Source organism: Myxocyprinus asiaticus, chromosome 45 (genome assembly GCF_019703515.2).
Source record: "Myxocyprinus asiaticus isolate MX2 ecotype Aquarium Trade chromosome 45, UBuf_Myxa_2, whole genome shotgun sequence".
In the NCBI taxonomy this organism is placed as follows: domain Eukaryota; kingdom Metazoa; phylum Chordata; class Actinopteri; order Cypriniformes; family Catostomidae; genus Myxocyprinus; species Myxocyprinus asiaticus.
In genome coordinates this window covers 18,138,208-18,165,063 of record NC_059388.1, presented here as the reverse complement: position 1 = coordinate 18,165,063, position 26,856 = coordinate 18,138,208, and the positions used below count along the sequence as shown (strand labels likewise).

General features: G+C 36.2%; 1 protein-coding gene across 2 annotated transcripts; it reads right to left on the bottom strand.

The window, feature by feature from the left end:
• LOC127435103 (nuclear respiratory factor 1-like) lies at window positions 1-24,749 on the bottom strand. Of its 2 annotated transcripts, XM_051688299.1 has the most exons (12): window positions 24,615-24,749; window positions 20,720-20,957; window positions 19,173-19,287; window positions 18,810-18,936; window positions 18,248-18,391; window positions 12,517-12,675; window positions 8,987-9,190; window positions 8,445-8,546; window positions 8,100-8,257; window positions 6,892-6,960; window positions 6,621-6,745; window positions 1-1,552 (listed from the first exon to the last, which is right to left on the bottom strand). In XM_051688299.1, the coding sequence occupies exons 2-12, from the start codon at window positions 20,928-20,930 to the stop codon at window positions 1,392-1,394; spliced, it is 1,575 nt and encodes a 524-aa protein (XP_051544259.1). In that variant the 5' UTR covers window positions 20,931-20,957; window positions 24,615-24,749; the 3' UTR covers window positions 1-1,391. The 2 variants fall into 2 exon arrangements, with proteins under 2 accessions (XP_051544259.1, XP_051544260.1); XM_051688300.1 differs by lacking the exon at window positions 6,892-6,960.
• Window positions 24,750-26,856: the final 2,107 nt, after the last annotated feature.

The window sequence follows — 26,856 nt, the reverse complement described above, 5'->3', positions numbered from 1 at the left end:
TTGTGAATAGTGGCCATTTTATTTTTCAAGAGAGGATAAAAAGGTAAAGACAAACTTTGACATGTGGTGCCAAACAATGTCACCACCATTCTGACAAGCAACGTAGGAGGGTTTGGTTTCATCAAACCTTATATTTTACAAGTTTTACATAAAAAGGTTGATACTATGTGGTCGTACAGGCGTATACAAATTGTAACTGTCAAAGAGCAGGAAACATAGCAAAGCAAGTCAACTGCCAAACAATACCAAAAAGTTATATTGCACTGTAGATACAATATAACAAAAACAGAGAGAGATAGAATATGAATTTTTAGTTATGCCACTTTGCGGTGTATGCAATACCACCAGAACTCAAAATATGTGTTGTTTTCTTGATTTCAAAATCTTGACATCACTTACAACATTTCCTTGTCTTGTGTGTGATTTCAAGGATATGAGCGCACATCTAAACAAAAACATTAACGAAAAATAAATACAAATAAATAAAACACGTTCCCCAGCAGTTTCATAATATGTAGATTAATTTTCCAAAATGCTATTATGCTATGAGTATGTAAAGTTGTTTATTTTCGGAAGTATAAAATGTATGATATGGAGTGCTACATCTTCCACCTCGTCATTGGTAAGTCAACATTTATAGTCATCTATTAATAGTACAATCCAATGAAAGACTATAGATAGAGCTGAGTGACTGTTCAAATTTCAACGCAATTCTGTACCGACAGGAAACGGTGCTCTCACTCAATATACCACTTAATCAGTCAAGATCATAGTTTTGTTTTTTCACTGAGAGTTCATGTGAAATGCATTCAATGACAATTCTACATTATGCAATGTGACAAAACAAGAAAAATCAAAAACCATGCATGTCCATCTCAGTAGTCAAGGGTAATGGGTTCTAATACTAAAATCATGGCACAAGTTGGGTCACAATATACATACACAAACCTAGATAAAAACTGAAAGTGAGAGAGAGAGGGAGGTAGAGCACACTTAAATTATGCCTTATATGGGGAGAAATGAACCATAATGGATCCAGAAAACAAATTATGCCACTAAGTTCTTGATGGGTGAAAATTTTGGTTGATAATTTTCTTTTACTGTAATTGTAGAGAAAGAATTAGTCTACAAATAATTCTAAGTATACTTTGCAATACATTTATCAAACATCAGCTAAAAAAAAAAAGAACTAACATTAACAAAGATAACAACACTTGGCAGAAAAATAAAGAAGACAATTAATTGTTTCCAAAGTAAAAATAAAAAATCTTTTGACCCCTGCAGATGTATTAACAGGTAAAAATATGATTTTTTACAATATTTTCCAGCAGTTACTTCCTTTACATATGTACGGAACTTCCTGTCCCACACATCTGCAGGGGCAGTGTATGTCACTGTTCTAGGGTCACCACCTCCACCGCCTGTCCGTCAAGTGTTACCGTATTGTCGATGCGTGTGGCTACGGGAGCCATTGCGACCTGAACAGGTCGATTTCCCTGCGCCAAACTGGTGACGACTGTCTGATACATGCTGACGGGAATCTGGACGAGACCTGCAATTAGAAAGATCTGTTATCTTCTTTTGGCCTAAACCAGTGTCAGACAATATTTGTCCCCTGAAAATCTTGTTTCATGCAGGGTCAAAAAATTAAGGTGGGCTTTTGGCAAAAATGCCATCAAAAGTGACAAAATGCCCTTGTAATTTAAAATGTGGTGGCAAAAAATGCTCCGTAATGCATTTTTCTGTTAAAAAAAACAAACCTCTGATATAGTATTTAAGTAAAGGAGTGACAAAATACTTTTTATATGTTTAGAAAAAAAAGTCCCTCATAAATGTAAATAAATGCCCCTGAAAATCAAATCCACGGAGCAATCGTTGCCCCGTTATGGAAAAGTTCATTTTTGAAACTGCATTCATGATGGTATATTTATATTTTAACCATATAAAAACACACAGTATGACACTGATTTATGTCAAATCAACAAACTGAAAAAAATTCTTACTGTTAGCTATCAAATCAAATCAAATCATCACCAAATAAAAAGTAGCTCTAAATAATGCACAAGATATCATAACACAAATTCTAGATATATAATTAAATGATGTAAAATGTATTCTAGCATTCTAAAATATTTTTAATAACATATACAATATATATATATATATATATATATATATATAAAACTATAAATAATCACCGTTTTAAGTTATTGGAAGTGTTTTCTTTATGTTCAGCCATATTAAAGTATTATCTAATTAGGCTAGATAGAATATTATGAAATACATAAAATGCTAGATAACAGATAAAAAAAAAAAGAAGAAGAGGAATTTACTATGGGGGCATTTTTGCCCCAGCATTTTACACATCTGAGCCAATCTAATCACTTTAGGTAGCATTTTTGCTTTGAGCCTTGTTGAATTTCTAACCCTGGTCCAAATTTAGTTACTATTCACATTGAAGGACCCATCGTTGGGAATGCTTAACACGCATCATACACCCGAATCAAAGCATTTACAACTGTGGCACCCGCTGAAGATGTTCTAGTGGATTGGGACATACGTCAGCCGTGATAGCAGCACATAGCCTGTCAGCTGAGACTGTGGGCAGGACGTTGAGCCAAGCGGCCATGTTAGACTGCGTGTTTCGAGTAGCATTACGTGGTCGGGGCAGAGGGCAGGGCTACTGCATCACACTGCAATGCGGAACAATGGAGTGATTGAGGCAGCCACTCCCAGCTTCCGTTTCACGGTCTCCCTCTCTGACTCTAGGTGTACCACTCTCTCTATCTCTTTCCATGCCCAGCTGTGAGCAGGGCAGTCTGGATTACAGCTGCAGTCACATGGGGCGTACTGTGGGTGGGGAATCTAGAAAATGAGATATTTGTAAGGGCTCCAAAACTAATGAAGAGTCTTCAAGTCACAATGGAACAACTCTGTCACAAAGTCCTATGAAATGTCTCATATTTCAAGCAAATCCATCATTTTGCCTTTCAGATACTTTGTTTCTGCTTCCCATGCCAATACAACCTCCTCAAGATAAATTCTCCCTTTAATCTCAGTTTAACAAAAAAAGCGGATCAGTTTTGACCTTAAATGCATCTTAAATAGGCATGGACAATGTGAAACATTTTATCTGATCTCCCAGAACCCTTACATCAACCCTTACACCCTTACATCGTGTCAGGGTCCTATTTCAACCCACAATCTGAATAAAAACAAAAAAACAAAATCCTTTTTAGGACCATTACAATTTTTTGCATTGTGAACATATTTTTGTGACAATTAAGCACATTTAAATTCCCCATGTCAAATTCTCAGTTGCATAATATAATGCAAAAACAATCTCATTGTTATTACTGTAATGGCAAAAATAATAATAATAATAATAATTATATATATATATATTCCCGCCCCCCCCAGCATAGTAGTATTTGTTGTATTGTCATAATAGTTTTAATTAGAATGTCACAATGCAAAAAAATAAATAAAATAAAAATCCATAACACTTTAAAATAAGATTCTTGTTAACATTAGTAAATGCATTATGTATCATGAACTAAAAATGAACAATATATTTTTTTACAGCATTTATTCATCTTTTTAAATGTTGATTTCTAAAAAATACAACTGTTAGTTCATAATGCAATAAAACTGCATTTTAAAACGGTATTAGTAAATGTTGAAATTAACATTAACCAGGATTAATAAGTTCTGAAAAACAATTGTTCATTGTCAGTTCCTGTTAACTAATGTTAACAAATACAAACTATATTTACATTACTGTAAAGTGTTACCAAAAATTCCTATTTTTATCTTCTGATTTTGGGGTGAAGTATGACTCCCAAGATTCACCCTTTAAATAGAACAAATGACAATCAGTTTCTACACACACTCCACATAGCAAGCCTGCCTGGCAGATACAAGTGACTCAGTCTAAACGCTCCGATTTCTCATAATCGCATCTTGTCTCAATAATTGTTGGGGAGTGCCTACAAACCCTCCATCACTCTGACATTGAAGGTTTCTACTAGGCTTATGGAGTGAAAGAGGGGCACAGGACCAATAAACTTAAATAAGTCACGACAACCTCAGAATAGCCACTTCAAAGCTGCGCCAGCACTGTCATTTCACTGATTGAATAAGGTCAATAAATGCTAGCTGCCCCGACAAGTGTCTGTTGTTGACTACACTCTCACCAGGCTCCTGAGCAGAAGCGTGAATTAGGTTTAATTGCCCAGCTTAAAGGTGTGGGCCTCTTTTTCGGCAGAGACCCACAGTTAGCTCAGATAAACAGTCAACTCGCTTGTTTATGTATGTGGGAAACGGAGTGTACTCAGTCCCACCATCCTCTGTCCACAAGTGACCTTTCTAGAGGAGGTCAGTACAGTGTTATATAAAGTGACATCCTTTTATCAAGCAACTCTTTCCCTTCATTTACAAAAACATTTAAAGATAGAGAAGCGGGGGAAAAAGACAAACAGTTGGACAATCAAGAGATAGTGAGTATACAATCCCCTCGGACTACAGGACACGAAACGTGTGGTTTACTGTGCTGTTGAATCACGGTTCGTGCAGAATTGCTAATGAACTTCAAAATGTGCATTTGACTGATTAACCAATACAACAAGAAGGAAAATACCACTATTTATGCAGATGTGCAATAGTTACACTTTTACATGAATAATTTTGGGAAAATAAGAGATTGAAAACCAAGTGGTTTGGAAGATACTTACTGTGGCATTATAACAATTATTTCAATTATTCAAGCAAAGTGCAAATATAGAATGAGCCTTTGTCTATAACTTGTTTCATTTGTACAGATTCTCTGCACAGCTAGACATCAAGGGTTTTCGTATAATGACACACTTGTACCAAGATACCCTATTCCCTCATGTTTTTTTTTTTTTTTAAAGACACTGGGCGAATTCCAATAGAAAGTGATCATCCCTATGCCCTACTCACTACACTACTACACGACAGAGCTCTTGATGTGGGCACTCTGAAGTGAGCACGGCATTACAGTTTAAATGTAGCCTTCACTAAAATCTTGTGAAAGGGCCCTTAGTGAAAAATGATCTTTCTTACTTTTGTTTGGAACGACCCTTCAAGTGGTGTCCCCTTCCCAAGGTGCCCTTCAAGGGTGCAAAAATGGCATTTGGAAAATGCCCGGCGACCTAACAATGTTGTACACAAATTCTAGGGCTAAACGCAGGATGTTTAGCACATGTTGTGTAAAATACAGAAGAAACAAGCGAGTAAAACAAAACAAACAAACCAAAAATTCTATATTATTCTATTGCGTATATAATATAATATTGTATCGAAGTATCCATTGTATTTTGTTGGTAGAGTGGCAGTGCTCATATTGATATACCAAGGGGAGGGAAGGCTGATGTCCATTTCTTTAAATGTAGTTTTAATACTTGCTAATCAGCTTTTATATTTAAATACACCCCTCACCCCTGTCTCTTCTTCTTAGTTCATGCAAGTGTGTGTGTTTTATGGACTAGGCTTCCCAGTGCTGACAGCTGGTTCTGTGATTAGACTATGCACTGATAATGGAAAGGATCAAAGCCCTTTAAGAGGGTTCCTCTGGGTTAGGAGGGGGAGGGGCTTCTGTTTGGTCACCAGGGGCAACAGGGAAAGCCAGGACACTAGGTAGGATAATAAAAAAAATCATAATAAATTATGGTTACGTGGGCAGTTCTACGGATAAAAATATGGTAGAAATACTTCCGGGAATCTGATGTGCTCTGCAGTGTGACATGCTATTCTCCATTTTAAACTATTTTAAACAACATTTCATTAATTATCTTATTTTTTAAAAACCATATTAATTATAGAATGCATGGAATATTTGTACTTTGAAAATAATTTGTCACCGCAGACTAATTTAAAATAATCTAAAATCTTGTACAAAAAAAGCTCATAGATGTTAACTACCTACATGTATGAATACTGGCATGATTTGTTTAGACTCCTTATGTCAAGTGTGGCATAAAGAGGAAATGTGCCACTTCATTACACTGTAACAAATACCTGCAGTACACATACAGCATCTAATGCAGGTGTATGCACACTCTACTCATAGCAGAGGGAGGACTGGAGGGTGCCGTGCATATGCAGAGCGCTTAGTGGTTGAGGCAAAGCGAAGATTAGAGAGAAGTGTAGAGGCTGGAGTGTGCGACACGGGTCACACACACACACCATCTGTCCCATAAACACCATGGGGATTACAGTAGACCTCCACAGACTTCTACGCACACATATGTGCACACACCTAAACGGGATCTAGAGTGACATTGCTGATGATGAAAGGGATGTTTAATTAATATGTTGTTATTTATATGTTTGCCCACCTCAAACATTCCTGTTTAAATTTTATAGCATCTATCAATTTCATCATGTATGGGCATCCACATACAGTAAGTCAGGTGTGTGTATGTGTGTGAGAGTTAACACCGGAGTTCTGGAATAGTAGTGGGAAAATGAGATAATATCATATAAATAGGTTGTGCTTGCTTCCTAGTGTGTGAATGCATTGGTGGAACACCGCAGTGCATTTGTGTGTGAAAGAGAGATAGAGTTAGAGAGAGAGGGGGGGGGGAGAGGTTTCGTACCACTGGCATCCTGAACTCCAGTTAAAGCTCCTACTGCGGCTGCTGTCTCTCCTGCTAAGACGATCTGCCCTCCGCCCTGAAGAGTCGCTTCCGCTAATGTCGCCACTGCATGAGCTGCTGCTTCACTGCAACACACACATACACATTAGCCTGAGGGAATAAACACATCTTACAATAGCACAGCTTGCATAACCATGCAATACTTAATAAAGATTTTATCCAGGATCTGACAGACAGATTGGTGTGCCCCCTAGTGCAGGAAATCACTAACCTCAGGGAATGATATTGGTTACTTGGCCTACAAATGGCCCTCTGGCTCTGACAGATCTGAGATAGATGTCTAAATAAAACAAAGATGGGGTTATTTACGAAACTGGTGAATGGGGCTATTATACGAAGGAAATGGTGGGAATGCTTGTAAAACTTCCCACTAGGAATGGGCTGACTAGTCATTTTTCGTTTTATCCATGATATTTTGCGCATGGGTGCTTTAAAGGGGATCAATTAAGAGACACGACTTCTCTGAGAGGGCTTTAGCATGCTGAAACTTTCTGAGAAGTTACCTCTCTAAATGCTACAGTCAAAAACATTTCTTTTGTAATATCGCCTTGTATTCACCACCTTTTACAAAATTACTGTCGGACATCAAATTGCAGATTATAATGCATAATCTGTAGATAGTTTTTTTTTTTTGAGCAATAAAAAGTTACAGATATTTTTTAAATGGTCTATGCATACAAGTCCTGGCAGTTGCATCGCGCTTCACGCAGTTTTTTCAGTGTTCCATTCCACTGAACATGTGTCTGATCAGCGTCAGATGAACCCAAAACCATCTTAATTATACTGGCCATAATGTTGATTACCACAAAAAATTATTCCAAATCATCCCTCCTTTTATTTAAAAAAAGCATAAATCGAAGTTACAGTGAGTCACTTACAATGAAAGTGAATGAGGCCAATTTTTGGAGGGTTTAAAGGCTTTTATTTATTTTTTTAAGAAAATGAGGGGCAAGTCAACATTTTTTTTGTGGTAAATCAATATGCTACAAATGCTGTTGATTGAGCTTAACTTGTATTGAACCCAGAATATACCTTTAAAACCGATTAATCGACTAGTCATTCAGGCAACCCACCTACTAGTCGATTTTGAAAATGTAGTTTTGCACATCACTAGTTCTGACTGTGCTCAGCAGACTGAGTTCATTTACTGCTTTAATAAAGACTGCTACTGTGAGCACAGAGTGGAAAACAATGCCTCCTCAGCCTAATTGTTGTGGGAATGGAGCATGAACCAATAACCAATTGTTCCCGCAGTGCTGTGTTTCTGGGCTGCTGCTGCTACCTGCTTGTGATAAACAGGAGAGTGGGCTCAGGTGAGTCTGTTAACAAGACCCCAGGGACATGTATCTGTGCCTTGGACTGTATTTCCTTTCTATCACTCTTTGTCCAACCCACTTTACCATTGCTTCCCATGAGTACCTGTTGAGCGCCATGGTAACCGTTGCCCCCTGCTGCATCTCATGTGATGCAGCGACAGCAGCTTCAGCTAAGGAGGCCACAGCCTGCGTGGCCTCGGACGCTTGCGTGGTCTGTATGGTCATCTCACCACCCTGTAGTGTAGCCCAATTTTGCTCCACCTTAAAGAGAGAGAGAGAAAAAGAATGGATATGAACAGAGTGATGATCTGTAGTATAGTTCACTAACTAGCGATCATGCTGTATGTACTGTATGTAGAGGGCTGAGCAAGACATATGGAAGATGTGAACTTATTAAATATTCAGATTAAAAAGTGCAAGTGTGTGTTTCCCTGTGTGTTGACATTACCTCTCCATCTGTCACTGTGGAGTAATTCACCTGGGCGACTGTCACTGTACCTGGCAGCTCTGATGCATCTGCCAGTGTTGCTACTGTGGCTCCAGTGCCAACCTGTTGATTAATAAAGCATTTCAACGTTAGGATGTACAGATATTCAGCAAAAATACTTTTACATGGATCAAACACATTCACAACCCATTTCACTTCCATAAGGTAACATATTTCTGTGTGAAATCTTAATTGTTTAAAGATTAAGACATTTTTATTTGGAATAATATCCATCAATTAATTATGCACAATAAGATCAAGATTGTGCATTAAAGCAAATAGTCAATTTTTATTATTCATAGCTGTTTGTTTTTCAAGAAAATCTATATATTTAAAAATGAGCTTTTAAATAAATAAAATTGTTAGTAATATATACAAACTATACTCTATATATAACTATACCCCATAAACTTGATTTTTTAAAGCTATATAGTACAGTTCGAGTTGTCTAAGTAGTCAAAAACAACCGTGTAGCTGTTCCCACAGCAGGGACCTGAGCTCACCTGTATGAGCGAGACTGTTCCATCAGGATTACTGATCGTCTGCACCACGGTCTGTGACGGCACCAGGTGCGCAATGCTGTGTGTGGCTGTTGTGGCAACTTGTTGTGTGGTGATCTGGTCCTCAAAGGCGTAGAGCAGGTCCTCTCTCCCATGCTGCTTGTAGCAGTTTTTCACGATAGTCCTCAGGGCTTGTGTCCATGACACCTGTTTCCAATGGAAATAAACCCTCAATAAATCAATATGATGCAAGCTTTAGCTCATTTGTGTCAATTCAGTTGCAATTTTGTGAATAACAGGCAAAATTATGGTGTGACTTAATCGTGGTCCACATTTGCATTCTAACTACATAGGTGATAGGGCTGGGCAATATATTAGCTAAATATTAATGCACTTTTCGTAATGATGTTGCTGTCAATATAAAATTAAGCAAGCAACATTGTGAATATTGCAATGATTTTTACGCGCTTGCATTACAATTTTTATGTGTTAAGACAAATATGTTTGAACTGATATTCAATGATTCATTTGCACCATCATGCAAAATATATGTTTTTTTTTATACATTAATATGTTTTAGTAAATATACATGTAGCTAAATATTGCTCTTAATTAGTTATTATACTGATGCATATAAATAAAAAATAAACATTGTATATCAAATATAATTTCTTGTGTTCATTTAGTGAAAAACAGTATGGGAAAAATTACTATTATTTTAACTAGATTTGATCCTGTGTGTTACTTCTTGCATTAAAACTCCGAATCTACTTGGTTCCAATAGTTGTTTGGTTGATTTTGTTTCCTTTTATTGGGAAAAGAAAACAGTGGCAAGAAAAAGTATGTGAACCCTTTCCTGCATTTATGTATAAAACTGTCTTAAAATCGGGTTTGATCTTCATCTAAGTTACAACAATGAACAAACACAAACTGTTTTAACTAATAACACACAAATTATTGTATTGTTCTTGCACATATTGAATACATCATTCAAACATTCACAGTGTAGGTTGGAAAAAGTATACGAACCCTTAGGCTGATGACATGAACAAAAGCTAATTAGAGTCAGTAGTTGGCAAACCTGGCATCCAATTAATTAAATGAGATTGAAGGTGTTGGTTAGAGCTACTTTGACTTATAAAAAACACTCAAACATTTTGAGTTTACACTTCACAAGAAGCATCTGCTGACACAAAAAAAGAGATCCCAGAAGACCTACGATCAAGAATTGTTGCTTTGCTTAAAGCTGGAAAGTGTTACAATGTTATCTCAAAGAGCTTAGATATTCATCTGTCCACAGTGAGACAAACTGTCTATTGGGCAGAGAAACTAAATTCGAATTTTTACCTTAAAAATGTTCTAAATTTGAATTTTTAAGTCAGCTGATATTTTAAATTGACATTATTTCCTTAGTCCACAAGAGCGCACATTTAATACATAACCATTCAGTTATATTAACCAGGTGTTATATTATCTTATTGCAAAGAACATTCCTGGCTGTTAGGAGTCTAAAAAAATTCCATTTTAAACTAAACTGCATAAAAAAATAAAAATAAAAAAAATAAAAATTTTAGTCGGTTCATATTCTCAATGCTTCAATAGGCAACTCTGTGCAAACATGGTGTTACACTTGCACTGGTGCCACAGTATATACTACCACAGACTCAAACTTCATAATAACAGCGATTATACCATAGTGTTTTTCATTAATTACAGCTGTATGTAGGGTAGAATTATTCCCAGATAGCAGCGGTATTCAGCTCATGATCCCTGGTCAGGGGCTGTTCAAACAGACGGTACACAACAGAGGGGAACAGAACGCGAGGATCTTGAGACACACATTTCCAACTTAAACTCCTTTACAGACAAACCAATTTCTTAATCTGAGAAATGCTGATAAGAAAGCAAGACGCAACGACCAAAGACCTCCACCTACTGAAAGGGGCTGTTCACACCAAACACTTTTGAAACCATCCAGTTTACCATTTGTTTTTCTATGTAAACACACTAGACGAAAGCCTCTGTTTCGCTTCGTTTTAGTTTATTCAGTGTCTCGTGGAGAAGCACTGTTTTTAGATGTCGTGTCAAGTTAAAAATAACTTTAAAACATGTCTCGAGACACCTGGTTTCTGTTAAAAAAGCTAAATTCATCTAGCCTTTTTTAGCGCAAGAGTGCGATGGGTCTGAAGTCATCGCCAGTGCTTGCCACACATCCAAAATTCGAATGCGCAATTTTAGCGCATTTTAGTATTTATCTTAAATTTGATGAATATTCAAATTTTTATTTGACAGCCCTATTTAGTACTGTGGCTATTCTCCCTAGAAGAGGCTGTCCAGCCAAGATGACTCAAAGGGAACACCGCAGAATGCTCTATGAGGTAAAAAAAAAAAAAAAAGAACCCTAGAGTGACAGCTAAAGACCTGAAGGAATCATTGGAAATGGTTAACACCTCTGTTCTGGCTTCAAAAAAAGAAAATCCACTTTTTGGAGTGGCTTAGCCAGATCCCAGATCTTAACCCAATAGAGATGCTGTGGAATGACCTCAAGAGAGCCAGAGCAGTTCTGTAAGGAAGAATGGTCAAAATTCCTTCAGAACGCTGTGCAGGTCTAATCCGCAGCTGCTGGAAACACTTGGTTGAGGTTACTGCTGCCAAAGGAGGATCGACAAGTAATTAAATCAGAGGGTTCACTTACTTTTTCCACAGCACTGTGAACGTTTAGTGGGATGTGTTCAATAAAGACACAAAAGATTTTAATTGTTTGTACATTGTTAGCTTAAGCACATTGTTGATGAGATCACATTTTATGACCAATTAATGCAGAAAACCAGCTAATTCCAAATGGTACACATACCTTTTCTTACCACTGTACATAACTATCGAGACAAATATTGAACATTGTTAAAATACTGCAAAAAACACACACACACTAACACACACACACACACGCACAGTACAGTGCAAAAGTTTTAGGCACTTGTGAAAACTGTTGCATAGCATTGATGTCTTCAAAAATAATGCCATAAATAGTTTTCATATATCAATTAACATCATACAAGGTGCAGTAAACATAAAACAAGCTAAATCAATATTTGGTGTGACCACCTTTGCCTTCAAAACAGCACCAATTCTCCTAGGTACACCTGGACACAGTTTTTCTTGGTTGTTGGCAGATTGGATGTTCCAAGCATCTTGGAGAGTTCGCCACAGTTATTCTATCTATTTAGGATGTCTCCATTTCTTCAATCTCTTCACGTAATCTCAGACTAACTCGATGTTCAGTGGGGGGCTCTGTTGGGGTCATGCCATCTGTTGCAGGGCTCCCTGTTCTTCTTTTCTGTTCTATTATATTTGTAAAAAGAATGTTTGGGAGTCTAAAATGTAGTTTTCCTATTGACACACTAAAGCTGAAGATATAAATAACCATCTTAAGACAAGTGTTTTTGTGAAACATCTTATGTGCCTAAGACTTTTGCACAGTACTGTATATTATCAGCCAGCTTTACTGTGAGCACCAATTCTGTCAACATTACCCTCTGTTTTTGCTCCTCTGTCCGGACATCACTGCGAACGTTGGCCCAGGGAATATCCTCTGGCCACCAGATGGGCTTACAGCTCTCTTTCCCCCAGCCAGGCTTCCCACGGCCTGTAGAATACTTAAGCATTTCTGGAATGAACGCTCGGAGTTGGGCCTGCAAGGGAACAAAGAATAAATTCAGACAAATAACTGCTGATGATTTTAGACTGAGAATGGTGGAGAGCACCGTGTCCTCTGGAAAAATGTGTGTAAAGTGAGTTTAAAAACAACCAACCATTGATTTTCCTCTGCCTTGTACAGCTGAGCGCAGACAGTCTGGCCACACATATAGCTTCTAAAAGTAGTCTATTAGATTTCTATTTGAAGTCCAATCTATAGGTAAGACTCTAACACAGTCTGACTACAGCTGATGGAGAGAACTGTGGAAGAACCCAATGAGATTTCATCATCTCTAATGAAATGAACCCAGCAGACAGTCTAAACTAAAGATTATGCAGAAAAAATGTACTTTTATGTTGGCTGGTCCATAATCACAGAGCATTTGTACTCTCTGTACTGTATCTCTGGTATACCCACCCATTATTGTAAACAAATGGGAAAGACCAATCACAATTCATTAAACTAATAAATAAAGGAAAGTAGACCAACAGCAATGCAGAATACAAAGATTACAATGAGGTCATGTTGCATTTGGTTAGTTTTTGAATGAGGTACATTTTAACAGTGCAAGTCAATTAGACATTATTAAACTTTATATGGTTAATTTCTTTAAAAGTTTCCGTAACTAAATATAGTGCTCCTAATACCAAAACTACTCTATAAGGAATTTTAGCTGAATTAATTGCTGAAAATTGTGAAGAAAAAGTAGAAGAATAAAAATAGGGTGTTTGATGAAGCATTTTAATAATATTGTGTTTATCATATTATATCAGACAATTATTGTCTTCTTGGTTTTAAGAACTTTAGACCCAAGTTTTGTTATATGCGGCTAGAGGTAGACGGATTTATCGGTTTTATCGATAAATCGGTGCCAATAGCTGCTTTTTAGTTGCTTATTCCTCCCTGTTAATTTGATAATTACGTTTTTTTTAAGCGAAGGCATGCAAAGAAAAATTAGACTTAGACGAGGGGCAACATCCCCTTTGACGAAGGGAAATGTCCCTCATCACCACATACATCAAGTCTCCAATATATTGTGAATAATAATAATAATAACATTATATAGGATATAAAAAGCTTAATTTGGTCAATATAAAAAAATAGAGCATTCTAATGGAGCAAAGTCTCCGTCATTTCAAATAAGAGTCCCCAGTGTGTAATTCAATCTTGTTTAGTGTTAAAAGTCCCATGTTATATACCCAATCTTCTTTTTTTCTGATTATTATTGGTTGAAAAATAAACTACATCTGGGATTTTTTTCATTTTGTACTCTGGCCTCTATGTCTGTGCCGACTAAGGAAATGTTGTAACATCCTATGAATCGATTTTAAAAACTATTAGCCAATTAATCGGTTATCTACCTTTTCCACCACCTTAGTTATTGGTATCTGCAAAATCCACTATCAGTCGACCTCTATATGGGGCAGACCACTAGCCCAGAGACAGACAAATCTTCGGGTTGAGGGTGGAGTTTAGTGCAATGTACTCACTGCCCTTGATAATTCCGTGGGCAAGCCAGTGATTGTACTGCCCAGTGCACTGGAGCAACGTCTGTTCACCTCGACAGCACAGGCTAAATTTGGCCTTGGGAGGAATAAATCAGTTCCCAAAAGAGCTTCTCCCTCCTGCTCTCTCTCCGTCACAAACAAACTTCCTGTCGGTCTGACATTGGACAGTGACAGACGACAACATGACAGAGGGCCAGTGGAGAAGGATTTTAGCGCAAGGGATTATAAAGTTTTGATATAACCAATTAACAATTAATTGAAACATAAAACACAATTAGATGGCTTCCACACCTTTTTAATTTCAATTAATTTCCATTATCTTTTTTAGTCGTTCATTTTTTACTGGATAAGGAATTTAAAAACCCTTTGATTTGAGATTGCACTCACAAATAGCAATTTTAGCAATAAAAATATTTTATATACAAGGATAACTAGAAAAATATATATTTACTAAAGACATTTTCATGGCTTCTCCATAACTAAGATATTAATTTCCCAGAAATTTCCAGGCATGAAAATCACAATTTTGAAACAATTGTGTATGTATGTATATATATATATATATATATTATTATTATTATTATTATATACACACATACATATGTATACACACACACACTTTAAATCAAAATATCAATAATTAATTTTTTATAATACATCTATAAAATCTTAATTGCCCAAAAACAAATAATGCTGACTTTTTAAACATAAATGGCTGAATTTAATAAATATGGATGTTAATTACACTGCTTAAAGTCTGTGTAACAGACTGCCTATATTAGCGGCATAAATAGAAGGCTCTTCCTTGTGTTTGTGCAGATGGCCTAATTACATGGCAAAGGTATTAATAGGAATCTCATGCCCCAAACACAACCCCCCACCCCTGCTCTTAATCCACCTGGGAGCCAATCAGAAAGCTCTTTGCTTTGCCACGATGTGCTAGATAATTACTTGCACACACAAGCCTAACCTGATGACCCTGCACAGACCTGCCACAAACTACACAAGGTGTGTCTGTCCTGAGGGACATTAGCTGTCTGCAATCCATCCTCAAACACCATGAGGAGTGACGAGTAATGGGTGAGCTGGTAAAAGTAGCCTACTGGTTATACTGGCTAAACTAGTTATATGGTCTTATTTCAGGAAAAAAAAAAGAAGAACTTCTCTAAGTTAAAGTGACCTGTCTTAGTGGTCAGTGTCAGAAATGAACCTTTCCAGTAAAGCTGAAGTATTTAACTTTTTCAGTGTTAAACTTTATTCTGTTCCAGTTTTAATGCAGACAACTACTGTATAAGTCATTCGTAGGTACATTTTCTCGAAAACTGTAAGCAATACGTCTCTGTGGCACTGCAAAAACTTGTGTTTGAGTGGCCCATCCAGCCCGACACAACAACACTGACTCAACCAGTGGTGTGAGGTGGGGCCGGGACTATCTGCTTGTTCGATCAACAGAAGACGGGGGGCGTATTTGTAAGATGTTGATTTTTTTTTTTTTGCATTGGGTGGCAAAGAAAATACACACTTCAGCTTTAACTGGCGACATCTGCCTATAGAGTTTAGGGGCATTTTAAAATCTATATGAGGGCATATTTTTCTAATGCTATAAAAATGTGTGTTATAATCAGTGCTAGGTAGTAACGGATTACATGTAATCCGAATTACGTATTCAGATTTCAAAAATCAAGTACTTGTGATTGGATTAATTTACATTTTAAAATACTCGTAATCGGACTACAGTTCCTTTTTTATAGATTACATGATTACATATTAACAAGGCAATGGCAGTAAATTGTTAATTTATTGATCATTTTCATATCAATATCATCATATTCTTACCCCGAAGAGCAATAGTCTCAAAGATTAACATTTTGAGCATGTGCTCCTTTTATGTTAAAATAGGTGGTAGACTTTTACTAAGTAGTAAGGGTTATAAGTGTGTCAGAGTTTTGAGCTGTTAGCTTTGACCTAGCAACATCATTGTTGTTGATTTCAGGTTCATTACTGTTTTTTCATGTAATGCTTTACACACTTAAAATGAACTAGATATGGTGTTCAGCTCACACATTGAACTTAATTGCTTCAAAGGATCTAGTGGATGCCATTTCTAAGGGTCCTGCCTGCATGGTGCACAATAGTTCAACTGTAAAATGTGCAGTAATATGGAACAAAGCCCATCACTCAACTGCATGAAATGACATAAAACTTGATACAATTGTTCCTTGTGTGACTCGGTGGAATTCTGCCGTTTTAAAATATTTAGCTCTTTTAGAATATTCTTGCTGTTCAAAAGATAATATCCTGCACCTCAGCTTTGGAATAGGTGATTGACTATCAGTAAGCAGTAAGGGTTAAACGTGTTTCAGTGTTTTTAGATTCAAACTTTGACCTAGGCAACATCATTGCTGTTGATTTTATGGTCATCAATGCTTGTAATGCTGCTATTGTTTTATGCATTTTAAATGAACTTGATGTCTGCTGGTGTTTTGAATGATAAACTTTGGCCATGCACTGTCATTGCTGTTAGATTTAATGTTTATTTCATTCATGTAATGTTTATGCACTTTTTAAAAAAATGTCAAGGAGCTCATTTTATTAGTTATAAAGAATGTAATACATTTTCTTCCTCTTTGTATTTTTATGTTAGAATGATTATCCTACTCAAATAAATGTGACAAAATAAAATGGTTGAAAGTAATCCAAAAGTAATAGGATTAGATTAACCAAAAAATGTAATCTATGAGATTACGTTACTAATTGCATTTTTGTTCCCCATGTAATTTGTAATTGCTACCTGATTACAATTCACAAGTAATCCACCCAGCACTGGTTATCATTTTATATGTTAAATACTACAATTAAATCAGCATGATTAGATGGACAGTTACCCTTTTAAATTTAAATCAACAACAACTCATTTTGTGCTATGTCTCAGGGTTCCCACCCTTTATTGACCAATGCATCTCCATAACACTTCCAGTTGTTTGTGATTTCTAGAAACCAGTTTTTAAGAATTATTTTGTTTCAGACTGATTTGCTACCGAATCATTCAGGGCAGCGTTTCCCAAAAGCAACATAAGCTTAAATAGATCGTAGAAATCACTGGCGCCAATGGTCTCTACGAAATGCAGCCCAGAACGATTTGTGAACCATTTTGACCAATTAACTGAACAGAACATACTCAAAAGAAAGATTCGTTCACAAACTGGACATCACTATCGCTTGTGATAATTTCTTCACGACACAAGCTCTAAACAAGAGCAATAGTTAGGTGATTAAATGGTTTAGAGCAGAGCATAATTAGAAAAAAATTATATTGGCAATAGAAATTTCCATGACTTTTTCAGGACTGGAAAACACAGTTTGAAAATTCCCTGATATTTCCGGGTTTTCCATGACTGTGGGAACAGCAGGTGGAACCCTATAACTATGCCTAAAAAAGAATATTAAGAAATATATCAAAGGTTACAAATAAGAAACTGAGGAATTCATTTTGAGGGCATTTTTTGCCCCCATATTTGTTAGCCTGTTATGGGGACACAGAACCACAACAGTGCCACTTCATCGCTCTCAGTCTCTAATGCTTTTGAGCTGATTCACTGCATCAGCAACATCACAAAGTCAAACAAGAGGTTCTGGGAAAAGACCCAAGCAAAAGCCTTGGAATAACTGTTACGGATACATCAGCCACAGCAGAACTGTGGTTCACCTACACAGCCACAGATGCTAAAGCAGTGCCAAAGGTTTCATTTGAACATTGAGGGAACAATTTCAGATACCTGTCCACTATTACCCTTTGAGCCATCATAAACAGTTCAACATCACCTGCATGACTCATAAGTTCTCGAACACAGGAACCTTATAGCAGCTTTGTTTACTGGCTTCTCATGCTAATTTCTTTTTAACACTAAAAGCTTGTTTTAGCTTTTGATGTAAAGAGAAGGCAGACTACAGTTTGATTCAATTGATTTCTGTTTAGTGCTGCCCAAGGAGCATTGTTTGAGAACTGAAAAAGATACAACATCAATGCATCCTTGCCTCATAGTGCCACCTGGTGCCTACCTGTGTCATCTTGTCTACAGACACTGGTATGCCATCAATGGTGAGTGGAGGAAGTTCAGAGCTGAGTTCTCCACCACCAGGGGGCGCATGTTCAGCCAGAGCATTCTCCAAATCCTCCAAAATCATGCTCTTATATTTCCTTACCTAATTACATGAAAGAAAAAAAGGACAGGCCAAAACAGTGGTAAGATTAGAGACACTGCACTTAAAGGGATAGTTCACCCAAAAATTACAATTCTGTCATCATTCACTCAACCTCAGTGTTGTTTCTTCGGTAGAACACAAAATAATATGTTAGGCAGAATGTTAGCCTCAGTCACCGTCTACTTTCATTGCATCTTTTTTTCCACATACAATGAAAGTGAATGTTGACTGAGGCTAACATTCTGCCTAACATTTCTTTTCTGTGTTCCACAGAGGAAGCAATGTCATATCGGTATGGAACCACATGAGGGTGAGTAAATGATGACAGAACTGTCATTTTCGGGTAAAATATCCCTTTAAATGAAAATTAGAGATTTGTAAATGTGAAGAAGAAAAACATAACACACAAAATACTCACCACATTCTCTAGTGGAGCGGCTCCAAACACTCTAAATACAGGGTTTGGTTTAGAAGGAGAGATGCATAACACAATAGCCTGCTGGCCAACCCGTGTTGTGTACTCATCTAGAGTAGCTCTCAGCTTCCTGCAGAAACAGCAAGGGTTAATTTATTATTGATTTTTTTTTACAAAAAACACGGACATAGACCTAGAGAGAGACAAGAAATGCATAAAAGGTAGAGAGAGAGAGAGAGAGAGAGAGAGAGAGAGAGAGCGGTTCATAGATAGACTAAAACTTCAATTAATTTTTTACAGAGTTATGCTATATATTAAAAAGCCAATGCAAAGAGACCAGTTAAGAATACAAAAAATATGGCTCACCTAAGCAGGCGAGTTTGTTGTCTTTTTCGGATTGAGGGGTTTGACTCAAAAATGTGTGGCCGTTTACGTTTCTTCCCCGTTGCCACGGCGGCGGCTGCTGCCATGCCAACAGGCCCTGAAAAAGAATATAGGGCATAGTATCATCTGTTTAAGATAAATCAAAGGACCAAAGTTTTCACTGGATATGTACAACATTGACTTAAAGCATTTAGATGGTTTAAGTTTGCCATCTAGTGGTCATTTTGATAACTACTTGTCAAAGAATAGGCATGTACAGTTGAAGTCAGAAGTTTACATCCACCTAAGTCAAATACATTTAAACTCAGTTCCTGCCATTTAATCGTAGAAAACATTCCCTGTCTAAGGTCAGTTAGGATCACTACTTTAAGAATGTGAAATGTCAGAATAATAGTAGAGACAATGATTTATTTCAGCTTTTCTTTCATCACATTCCCAGTGGGTCAGAAGTTTACATACAATTTGTTAGTATTTGGTAGCATTGCCTTTAAATTGTTTAACTTGGGTCAAACATTTTGAGTAGCCTTCCACAAGCTTCTCACAATAAGTTGCTGGAATTTTGGCCCATTCCTCCAGACAGAACTGGTGTAACTGAGTCAGGTTTGTAGGCCTCCTTGCTTGCACACGCTTTTTCAGTTTTCAGATTGAGGTCAGGGCTTTTTTTTGTGGAAATTTCTCCAAAAAGTAAGATCTTTGTCCCCATATGCACTTGCAAACTGTAGTCTGTCTTTTTTATGGCGATTTGGCAGAGAAGCAGTGGCTTCTTGCTGAGCAGCCTTTCAGGTTATGTAGATATAGGACTCATTTTACTGTGGATATAGATACTTGTCTACCTGTTTCCTCCACCATCTTCACAAGATCCTTTGCTGTTGTTCTGGGATTGATTTGCAAGTTTTGCTCCAAACTACGTTAATCTCTAGGAGACGGAATGCATCTCCATGAGCTGTATGATGGCTGCGTGGTCCCATAGTGTTTATACTTGTGTACTGTTATTATTACAGATGAATGTGGTATCTTCAGGCATTTGGAAATTGCTCCCAAGGATGAATCAGACATGTGGAGGACCACAATTTTCTTTCCTGAAGTCTTGGCTGATTTCTTTTCATTTTCTCATGATGTCAAGCAAAGAGGCACTGAGTTTGAAGGTAGGCCTTAAAATACATCCACAGGTACACCTCCAATTCAGTACGTCTCCTATCAGAAGCTAATTGTCTAAAGGCTTGACATAATTTTCTAGAATTTTCCAAGCTGCTTAAAGGCACAGTTAACTTAGTTTATGTAAACTTATGACCCACTGGAATTGTGATACAGTCAATTAAAAGTGAAATAATCTGTCTGTAAACAATTGCTGGAAAAATTACTTGTGTCATGCACAAAGTAGATGTCCAAAACGACTTGCCAAAACTATAGTTTGCTAATATGAAATCTGTGGAGTGGTTACAAAATGTGTTTTAATGACTTCAACCTCAGTGTATGTAAACTTCTGACTTCAACTGTAGATGAGTTTACAACTATGTGTAGGAACCTACCTGCAGCAGCCAGGTGTGCAGTGACCTCATCTGTCCCAGTTGAGTTGAGGATGTCAGAGTCATCGTAAGCATCGTCATCGGGTGAGGAGGGTGAATCCTCATCAGCGCTTAGCATGTGCTCCGTGTACGTGGCGACGTGCACCTGCTGAGACACGGCGTGGGCCTCGATGGTTGTCATGTGCTCCGTTTGATGCACCGTGTGGTCTTCCATCACCCAATACAGTTTCTTTCAAACACACTGAAACACAAATACAACAGCACAATCACACTCCACAAGCAAATAGCTCATATACCTAAATTCAAGCAAATGAGACAGATTCACAAACTGTATTTTGAAAACACCTGAAGAGTGGTTAAAAAGATCGACATTAGGCTTAATAAATTAAAGGAATATTCCAGGTTCAATAAAAGTTAAGCTCAATCTACAGCATTTGTGGCAACATTGATTACCACAAAATTATTTTTGACTTGTCCCTCCTTTTCTTTAAAAAAAAAAAAAAAAAAAAGCAAAATCTGGGTTACAGTGAGGCACTTACAATGGAAGTGAATGGGGGCAAATCCATAAACGTTAAAATATTGTTTCAAAAGTATTTCCACAAAATGTAAACAATATGCATGCTACCATGATTTTAGTAATAAAAATGCTTGCTAACCTTTTCTGTGTAAAGTTATATCCAACTTCACAACTTTGTTGCCATGACAACGTAACGCCGTAAACACTAAAAGGTCTGTAAAAAACAACTTGAGCTCAATAACATGAGTTTTAACAGAAGAATTTTCTTTCTTATAAAAGAAGAAAAGTACTTTTATAAAATTGTTAGCTTCACATTTCTGTTTAAACTTTCCAAAAACTGGCCCCATTCACTTCCATTGTAAGTGCCTCACTTTATTTTTTTTTAGACAAGAAGAAACTAATCAAAATGAATTTTTGTGGTAATCAACATTATGCCACAAATGCTGTCAACTGAGCTTAATTTGTATTGAACCCGGAATATTCCTTTAATGAAAATAAAATAATCAGACTGATTAAAATAGATATCTTATAACACCAGCCTTATTTAACTTTTACAATATACAGTCTTCTGAGTCAGAATGTCTCATTCCATATTAAGAGCTAAAATGTGTCTAGAAGTGACAAACAGCTGGCTATTAAACTTGAATGCCAGTGAATAAGTCAAACAAGGTATTATATTAATACAATCTAGTGTTGGTAGTTAAAAAAAGAACTTGCACAAAATATCTGCTATCTTTTCAAACTAAACTTATGGGTGGGTCAACTATTTAATATGAGGCAAACTTCTGAAATTAATATACTTGTGTTCCTAATTACCTGTTACTTTTTTTTATTTTTTAATAAAGTTTATAACGTCCCTCCAGCAGGGGTCAATAACTATCACAGTGCATCCTTTCTTGCCGAAAAAGACCGAATTTTATTGATATTAGATCTTTGAATTTGTAAAGTTGACTTTCAGTATTTACCAAACATGATATGAAATTAATAAATATTTATGAGGCTAAGTGACAACATATGCTTTTGGTAGGCATAAATATATTAATATTTTTTATTAGTAATGTACAATAATGTAGAAAATTTATTTACAAGATCATTTTACAGCAGAAAATGAAATGTTCTGCAAAATAAATGGCACAAAAAAAAAAAAAATGTTCATGTTTTATTGAGAAACAAGATACTGTAATGACATGTTTCATACAGCAAGCAGTGTGTTGATAACATTTATTTCAGGGTTTTGGACAGTAAATGAAGACAGAATTGTGAAATAGTCACAGCCTGAAAAATTTTTATAAATACACTGGTGGCCAAAAGTTTGGAATAATGTTCAGATTTTGCTCTTATGGAAAGAAATTGGTACTTTTATTCACAAAAGTTGCATTTAACTGATCACAATGTATAGTCAGGACATTAATAATGTGAAAAATTACTATTACAATTTTAAAAAAAAGTTTAACATTTTAAATTACAAAGAGTTCTCATCAAAAAATCCTCCACGTGCAGCAATGTCAGCTTTGCAGATCCTTGACATTCTAGCTGTCAGTTTGTCCAGATACTCTGGTGACATTTCACCCCATGCTTCCTGTAGCACTTGCCATAGATGTGGCTGTCTCATCGGGCACTTCACACACACCTTACAGTCTACCTGATCCCACAAAAGCTCAATGGGGTTAAGATCCATAACACTCTTTTCCAATTATCTGTTGTCCAATGTCTGTGTTTCTTTGCCCACTCTAACCTTTTTTGTTTTTCTGTTTCAAAAGTGGCTTTTTCTTTGCAATTCTTCCCATAAGGCCTGCACCCCTGAGTCTTCTCTTTACTGTTGTACATGAAACTGGTGTTGAGCGGGTAGAAGTCAATGAAGCTGTCAGCTAAGGACATGTGAGCCGTCTATTTCTCAAACTAGAGACGCTGATGTACTGATCCTCTTGTTTAGTTGTACATCTGGCCTTCCACATCTCTTTCTGTCCTTGTTAGAGCCAGTTGTCCTTTGTCTTTGAAGACTGTAATGTACACCTTTGTATGAAATCTTCAGGTTTTTTTTGCAGTTTCAAGCATTGTATATTCCTCAAAACAATGACTGACTGATGAGTTTCTAGAGAAAGCATTTTTTTCCCTCAATTTTTGACCTAATATTGACCTTAAGACATGCCAGTCTGTTGCATAATGTAGAAACTCAAAAACAAACACAAAGACAATGTTAAGCTTCATTTAACGAACCAAACAGCTTTCAGCTGAGGTTGATATAATGGCAAGTTATTTTCTAGTACTAAATTAGCAATTTAGCATGATAACTCAAGGATAAGGTGTTGGAGTGATGGTTGCTGGAAATGGAGCCTGTGTAGATTTGATCAAAAATGACTTTTTTTAATTAGTGATGGTGCTGTTTTTTACATCAGTAATGTCCTGACTATACTTTGTGATCAGTTGAATTCCACTTTGGTGAATTAAAGTACCTACTTCCTTCAGAAACAGCAAAATCTGTACATTATTCCAAACTTTTGGCCGCCAGTGTAAATTAATAAGTGATGTCGCACTGTACTTCATCTGTAAGGATGTATATAGCCCAGCTCGTGCATCATCATTCAGTTCAATTAAATGGCTGACAAGCTCTGGAAAACGGTACATTTGATATATTTACCAAAAACACTCCCAAACACAAAAAAGCCATTTCCACGATTAATTATACTGTTATAAAGGTAGGTTTGAATCCATCATAACACTATAAAATCAATACAGAGCAGTGCAGTCCATCATAAATAACGACACGCAAATGGCGGTTATTTTCAAGCCGAGTTAATAATGTGTAAAGAGCGTACAAAACAAATATTAAACACTGCCGACAATTTGTGAAATTACTCTTTCAAAAGTGGTATTAAACACAGATAATATGAATCACATATAATCTTTTAGCTCAAATGCAAGCCGGCTCAGTTTAAGGGGAATCGTTGTGTATAAAGCCATATTAACACGACATTATTTTCCCGATAACGCCCGATCGATAACACGAATGTGTCAATATGATATTAGGCAAACATTCACTTTATTTCCTGATTTAAACATATAAACACTAGCTAACAAGCCTTGCGATGCCATTTAGCATCTGCACAAAACCACAGCGATACGGTTGCAATGAATGCACATCAAAATTCACTAGGCCAAAGGCCTGCATCTGCGCCATTATACTTTTTGTCCCAAATCAAGCGGGGTAAATAATTAATATGCCATCCAGGCAAATTTTTGCGATATCAGACCATGTTCTGTTTAGCATCGTCGCGATCTGCATCCGTGTGTGTGAGTGTGTGAAAGGCAAACGCTGCCGGGTTGTTTGGTGCGGCTGCGCCGGGGCTGAAATGGCTGGAGATTGCGCGGTAGGGCACTAACCTCAGAGCGGCTGCGCTACTTCGGGCCTGCGCTGTGCGGTGGAGCTGCGAACACCAGCTGCAATGGAGGACAAAGAACAAGCGGCAGAGGAAAGCGCGCGTCCTGAGCTCAGCGGCTGCTGATGCGCGTTCCCGCGCGAAGTGCAATGAACAAATCCCGCCCCTCCCTCTCATTCCACTGACGCGTGAAGCTCAGGGTGAAGGGTCAAGACATGAAGGAATATGAACAACATATTATACATTTGTTTATTTTGTTAGGAAAATTCCATATACATAAAAAGAAGTGGGCTCAATGTAAACCAAATTTTGCACATTTTATAAATGACTTTAAATTATATGTAAATCTCTTGGAACAAACAAAAAACAAAAAAGCACTGAAAACATGTAATGCTCTGAAAGCATTGAAATTTATGTAATTTTCTTCCTTTATTTTTTCTCTCTCTCTGGCAGCTAATGTTAATTTGATTATGTGGATATGTAATACCTCTTGTTCTTGTGGCACTGAATCAATAAAGCATAAAAAAAAAAGACATGAAGGAATATACCGAATTTGTGGGCAGATGAATTAAACGTAGATTTTGTTCAAATGTAAACTATTAAATGTATTAAATTTCATATATTTTATTTAGGACACACACACACACACACACACACACACACACACACACACACACACACACACACACACACATATACAGTATATATTGGTTATATAGGTTAAAACATAAGATATGTTATTAATTTATTAAATTGTAATTTATTAGATTAATGTATTACTATTTAATATATATATATATATATATATAGTAATAAATATATATATAAAATAATCGAATCGAATTAAATATTTTTTTAAATTATACAATTTAATAAATGAAATATCTGATGTTTTAACCAAACAGTGTTTAAATATATATATATATATATATATATATATATATATATATATATATATATATATATATATATATATATATAATAGTAATACATTAATCTAATATATTAAAATTTAATAAATTAATAACATATCTTATGTTTTAACCTACATAACCAATATATATTGTATATATATGTGTGTGTCTGTGTGTTTGTGTGTGTCCTAAATAAAATATATGAAATTTAATACATTTAATAGGTTTAAATTTGAACAAAAACTATATATATGACATATTTAAACACTGTTTTGACTAAAATACCATGTATTTTATTTATTAAAATGTAATGTATTAAATACATGTATTATTATTTAATTATATTGATTTAACCTTTATATTTATGTATACAATATTTTAATATATTTTACAGTTTTTGCTGTATAAAACCTCCTGTTTTAGTTGTTATTTGTTCATGTACTTGTGCAACTGTAACCTGCTTTTCAACCATATTATTTCAACCTGTTATCTAGCCTTATTTTATTCCTCAGTTGTACATGTGAATGCAGAATAAAAGTCCCCTAAATTTCAGGCTTCAAAAATGTTTGATTACACACCTGTTTCCTATGAAGCCTTAATGGCTCTTGTGTACGATGTCAAGCATTGGTGAAATGCAAAGACGATGGAGATTTTTATCCATAAAATCTCGAATTTGGTGAGTTCTTTTGGACTTTTGGAATGATACCTAAATGTTGTATCCACTAAATGTCCAAAACTTTGAAAGATTAAAAGCCAATTTAAATGGCTAGTCAAGTCAGTAGGATAACTTTTATTATGAGAAAAACAGAAAAGATGACAAAATAGTTTGAATAAATAAGATACCAAAATTAACATGGTAATATGTTCATGGTTAATTTTTAAAAGAGGAGCCTCCATAAGAGGGCACTATGGTATCACAAATGTTTTACTGTATTTGTTTTTGTGTGAAACGGTAGGTGGCAGAAAACGATCATTAATTCTTTGCTTGCAGACTGTATGGCTGATGATGCACAGTACTGTTATGACAGCAGCATGTTGGTGTATCACTGCACACACCAGCTTGTGTGATTCTGATGTTCAGAATTACAGCTGATTTATTGAGATGTTATTCAATTATTCTGCCTCTAATCCAGTTCATGCAAGCCGCTGAATAAAAAAAAAAAAAAAGAAGAAAGAAAAAATTACATCAACGGGAAAATTTGTATTGCTTGGCATCTTATGTTGTTGGCAAAGAACCTGAAGCCTAGTTTAGTTCTTCACGTAATGTTTTTTTAAAGGTTCTGTTTAGGGGCTGTGAAAAGGTGACTGTAGTGCCATGCAGTAGTACAAATA